The sequence below is a fragment of the Hydractinia symbiolongicarpus genome, chromosome 1, assembly GCF_029227915.1.
Source record: "Hydractinia symbiolongicarpus strain clone_291-10 chromosome 1, HSymV2.1, whole genome shotgun sequence".
NCBI lineage: Eukaryota > Metazoa > Cnidaria > Hydrozoa > Anthoathecata > Hydractiniidae > Hydractinia > Hydractinia symbiolongicarpus.
The window spans coordinates 19,802,705-19,808,792 of NC_079875.1; the positions used below are offsets into that span (position 1 = coordinate 19,802,705).

At 36.3% G+C, this 6,088-nt stretch overlaps 1 protein-coding gene across 1 annotated transcript; it reads right to left on the reverse strand.

Annotated features, from left to right (window-relative positions):
• Positions 1–1,043: 1,043 nt before the first annotated feature.
• LOC130645446 (tigger transposable element-derived protein 6-like) lies at positions 1,044–5,684 on the reverse strand. The gene is made up of 2 exons (XM_057451442.1): positions 3,731–5,684; positions 1,044–2,998 (listed from the first exon to the last, which is right to left on the reverse strand). Exons 1-2 carry the CDS (start codon positions 4,210–4,212, stop codon positions 2,263–2,265), a joined length of 1,218 nt encoding a protein of 405 aa, XP_057307425.1. The 5' UTR covers positions 4,213–5,684; the 3' UTR covers positions 1,044–2,262.
• Between the last annotated feature and the right edge of the window lie 404 nt (positions 5,685–6,088).

Below are 6,088 nucleotides of genomic sequence, written 5' to 3' on the forward strand. Positions count from 1 at the left end.
TTGTAAAAGTGAAAAAATCCCAGAACCTTATGGGGCTAGTCATAAACAAGGTATGGACTTCCTTGCTTTCCTTTTCCACGTAGAAAAGGCCAGTTATGGATACATCGCGGCGGCAAGGTCAGCCCTGTCAGCTGTATTACCAAAGGATGCAGGAACAAGCTTTGGTAAGAACGAGGACGTTAGCAGACTAATCAAGGGAGTTTTCAAGCTACGTCCTTCCCTACCAAAACACACTGTGATATATGACCCTGATGTAATATTAAACTATATGACAACCTTGCCTGGTAACCAGCACCTAGAGTTAGAGTTACTAACGAAAAAACTAGCCACCTTGTTGTGCCTCCTGAGTGGCCAGAGAGCCCAGACAATAGGTGCCCTAAAGGTTAACTTTTGTCATCGATCTTCAGATATGTACACTTTCTACATCTCTACAATCATGAGGACAACAAAACCAGGCAAACATCAGGAACATCTGCAATTCGAGAAGTACCACCTCGATAACCGGATATGTATAGTCCACTGCCTAGATGAATACCTGAGGAGGACAGACCTTACACGAGAGAACCTTGAAAACCAACCAAGGCAACTACTTCTCTCCTATGCATATCCCCATAAACCTATCGGAATCACCACCATTGCAAAGTACGTTAAAACTTTCTTAGGCTTGGCTGGCATCGATATTAAGACGTTCATCACCCATTCTACAAGGAGTGCGTCTACCAGCAAGGCAGAGGACATAGGCGTACCTATGAAGACAATTGCAAAGGCGGCAGGCTGGAGAGGCACTAGCACGTTTGCAAAACATTACAAATTGCCCATAAGCAAGAACTTTGGGAACGAACTTCTTAAATGTTTATGAACACATTTGCTTGCGTTAGATTTTGTATATATATATGTAATAGACATGTACCGTTATGGTGGCATTGCCAGGAGTCATAACAGACAATCCATAAATATGTAGTTCTGTTTAATCATATACTTGTCCTTGCCCAGTTTTTACTAAACTGTTTGTTGAATCCAAAATAGGTGGCTTTGAAATCTCATTTGAATACTTACGATCAGAGGCTAAATTATTATTTACAAAATTAGACAAATGAAATGAAGTTTAATTAAAATAATAATTTAGCTCTGATCTAAGTATTCAAGTGCCCACCACCACTCCCCTAACACCTTTAGCACTATTATTCACTATTTTGGCCTTCACAATGGGTCTTTGAAGCAGGAAATTTACGGAAGCCGAATCTCACTTGAATATTTCGATCAGAGCTAAATTATTATTTTAATTAAACTTCATTTCATTTGTCTAATTTTGTAAATTCAAAGCGCCACTGGCTATAACATTTTTACGTACACGATGACCGCGCGCGATCTATGAATATTTCTTGTCGATTCTCTCACGAGCTGCTTCTCCATAGAATTATCATATGCAGGATTTTAATAGCTCCATCTTGATGTAGGCTTTAGCTTACCTCGCCTATAGCTGGATCCGACCCTGGTTGGCATTACAATAACTACTTGCTGTTGACTTTGAAGTGTTCATCATGTACGATTCTACCTGGTTGCGTACAATCTCTTTAGAACTGTTCAGACAACACTGTTCAATTAGCAGAAGTGAAACTAACGGACGGACGGACGGACGGACGGACGGACGGACGGACGGACGGACGGACGGACGGACGGACGGACAGAGTATGCCATGCCTAGTATACGAAGTGTGAAATGCTTAATATACGAAATGTGCTATACGGAGTGTGACAGGCTTAGTATATGGAGTGTGACATGCCGAGTGTGTGACATGTGTGGTAGGAACAGAATTCGATGTATCGTTAATGAGTTAAGGTATACAGTGGTTGGTATAAAAGTATATAATTTTAAAGTTGCATAATAAAAAGTCATTGATTGTATGGTTAGTTTTATTCCATATAGAAACATACAAAACAAAGTTCTATAGCTTAGAATAAATATAATGAAAGCCATAAAAATAAACTTCATACAACACGCAAATAGTAAACATCATATGCTAAAACAACAGGAATATATATACAGTAGAGTCTCCATAACTCGAACAGCCACGGGGAAAAGGAAATCGTTCGAGTTATGGAGACATTCGAGTTGTAGAGGTTTTCAACTTTTAGCGCAATATCCTCCCTTTACGTGAACCAGCTGGATAAAAACGTTATATTTAATCTTAAGTCTAACTTTAAGGGGGCTATTAGGTTAATGAAAGTCAAAACAATACACTTTTAATGAATTTTTTAATGTTTATTTAGAAAAGATGTCGGTGATAACTGTTTGCTTACAACTCATATCAAAATCTTTGGCGATATTACGATTCAAGTCCCTCAGGGAAGCTATCATTTCTTCTCCAAAATGTGAAAAAATACTCAAGTCTTCGAGGACGTTGATAGCTGTACGCACTTGCTCGGCCGTCGGTCTTGTGATCTTATCTTCTTCCTCCTTGTCTTCTTCGTCGACCTCTTCTAATTCTTCGTCTTGAGTCCCAGTGATCTCAGTAATGATGTCAGCAGTCTTCAGACGCCCATGGGACGTACTGACTTCAATGTCAAAATCAATGAAATCTTCAGTTGATAAGTCAGGATCAAGCTCGCGTACCCACTCTTCGAACAGCTCTCCAGACATCCAACTCTTCTTTTGCGAACGGTATCGACAGGGTAGTGTTTTGACACCTTTAAAGCAACGAGGGTTGGCGGACTTGCCGATTACAAACATTGGCAATCGTTCCCCCAAGGCATTACCAGCAGCTAAACCAGTAAGTCTAACTTTGCTATATTTTCCTTCAGAACACTTATCACCTTTCATATGCAAAGTTTTATTGGGAAGGCATTGAAAGAAAAGCCCAAATTCGTCGGCGTTAAAAATGTCTTCCAGAGGATAGCGGGAGAGAATGGTTGGTAATGTTGTCTCCGACCATGGCGCTGTCATTTCCTCAGTGACGGACCGTGATTCTCCAGCGATGGTTTTGAAGGATACTCCATACCTGAAAGGAATGGATGAGAAAAACGTTTATCTCTGTAGTTGTGACTAGTGTAGATGGAGCTTTACATTTTGTTTGATTCGAATCATGGAATTCTAAATTTAGAATGCCATGGCCATGATTCGAATAGAAAACATTCGATTGTTACCATGTTTTGATTTGTGAAAGAATTCGAATAGAAAAAGATTCGATTTTTACCAAGTTTCGAAGTTTTGACGAGTGAAAGAAAGCATGGAAGCCATGAAAGTCCAACAAGTCAAAAGATTAACAGACATTATTTGTTGTATAGAACTTCCTATCATTAAACTTATTACGTACGAAATCGACGCTTTTGTCATGGGGTATCATGTTTATAAAAGTAATTGGACACCCTCTGTTGGAGATGAATTTTATGGTTTTATGGAACCAACAAATAAAATGGATAAATATGCAGTTGCAGTCAAGAAAAATGATGGAGAAATCATTGGACATCTACCACTAGGAAAGTCAGGACGCTTTGCAAAAGTCATATTTTACTTTCTGAAGAATGACAGCTTCAATGTTTGCAAAATAACAATTACTGGAAAGTCATTGAATGCTGGTGATGGATTAGGGATGAAAGTCCCATGCAAATTATCCTTCCTCTCTGAAAGAGAGTCTATTGATATTTTGAAAAAACAACTACCAAAGCTATTGTAACATTTTTTTAGATTTTATCTTCACGAAGATAAACAAACAAAATCTTAGTCAACTAACCTGGTTTTCCATTTAGCCATCCACCCCTGAGAAGCTTGAAATGACTCGACACCCAACGCTTCGGCAAACTCAAGAGCTTTCTCTTTCAGCATCGGGCCACTGATTGGGATATTCTCACTCCTCATCATAAGTAACCATTTATGAACAGCTTTGTTCACATCTTTGAATTTTTCTGGCTTTGATCTCTTCGATGTTTGCCCGTTGTTAAACTGCTTGTAAATCTTTTCTTTATTTTTTTTCCAAGTTGACAGGGTGCTTGGAGGAATTTTGAACTCTTTTGCCACATCCTTTGGCGCAGTACCCTTTTCCAACGCTTTAAGAGCTTTGTACTTGATTTTGCACGACTTATTGTCAATTCGACGCTTTGATCCTGCCACAGACGACATTGTTATGAGAGTGTCTTTCTTTTGAAATTCTTTAGATTTTCTCGAAAACGTTCGAAAAAGACGTTCGAAAGGTTTGGATGACGCATCATTAATCATTCGAATTAATAATAAGGCCTGCAAAACACGTATTAACAAGATTTTTAGACCCAATTTATCAGGAAAACTGTTCGAATTTTGATTATGATGTCAGAAAATTCGAGTTATGGAGAGAAAAGTCTCCAAGGAGCAAAAAAATTTGTTCGAGTTAGGGGAAGATTTGAGTTATGGAGGTTCGAGTTGTAGAGGTTTTTTTATAAGAGTTTATTAGGAAATTTTCACGGTGCCAACGAATTTGTTCGAGTTAAGGAGAGATTCGAGTTATAGAGGTTCGAGTTATGGAGACTCTACTGTATTATCATTTTACGAAGTTAAATTTTCTTTCCGTGAAATGTTTTGGCAGAAAAGCAACGTTTTCTGCTTAATCGGAATCAAACAAATGAATTAACTTCACTGTAACGTATTGCACCATATCGATACTTTCTTTCCTGTATGATATTTGATAGTTCGAAAAAAAATAAATAAATAAATTGATAAATTGATAGTTCGAGAATTTAGGGATAGGATTGCTAATTTTGTTGCACATAGCCTAAGGCTACAAATAATTTTTAGTAATTAAATTTTAATTCTAAAATGGCTGAACAAACGAACTACGAAAACTTGGAATTCGACCCATTCCAGGGTAACGAAACTGTACTTTTAAACGATTTAACTGATCCAGACATAAATTTTTATAATAATGAGGTAACTAGAAATGCCAAATATTATAATCCAAATACAAACAATCTTTCTACAGAAATAGATATAAAATCTTTTTCAATACTTCATCTTAATATTAGAAGCATACAAAAGAATTTTGAAAATTTCAAACATCTTTTACATAACCTGAAAGTCACATTTAAAATCATTTGCTTTACCGAAACGTGGTGTAATGATATAAATATGGAGAAAAACTCAAATCTTAAATTTCAAAATAACACAGTAATTCATCAAATTAGAAATTGCAAAAAGAAAGGCGGTGGGGTGTGCATGTTTATTCATAATTCTATTCTATTCAACCTAAAATCAGCACGTGCGCTAACAATAACGACTGTGAGTCATTAAGTATAGAGATAATAAACAAAGCAACTAAAAACATCCACATGCATTTACTTTACCGGCCACCTGCAGGATCAATAGAAAACTTTGAGAATCATGTGAAAAATATTCTTACTGATCACAAAGGCACGGGTAGAAACGTGTACCTCGTTGGTGATTTCAATCTAAACGTCCTTGATTTTAACACAAACAAATCTGTACAAAACTTTTTTTAACTCAGTTTTTCAAAATGGGTTTATCCCACTTATAAATAAACCAACAAGAATGACGAGATCAAATGCTACAGCCATAGATCATATCATAACCAACGATTTCACAAATACAACAATTAAAACAGGGATAATTGAAACAGATATTTCTGATCATTTTCCAATTTTCATTACGTCACGAACAACTCAATTACACAATTGCTCTGAAAAAATAAAAATAACAAAAAGATTGATCAATGATAAATCTATTAGTTATTTTAATGACCTGCTGTATTGTGTGGATTGGAGCCTTGTTTTAGAGAACAATAACGCTGATAAAGCTTATGAAATCTTTCTTCAAATATTTCAACAACAAAATGATCAGGCATTCCCAGAACAAACAAAATTTGTTAAAATTAAAACTTTGTTAAACCCTTGGTTAACCAAAGGTTTGTTAAAATCATCTAAAAAGAAACAGCGCTTGTATGAAAAGTTTTTGAAAAGCAGAACTCTTGAGAATGAAAAAAATATAAACATTATAAACATTTGTTTGAAATTATTAATGTGGACTGATAAATAAACATAAAAACGATGCGAAGAAAACTTGGAGTATAATCAATGAAGTAATAGGTAAAACAAAATTAAGCAAA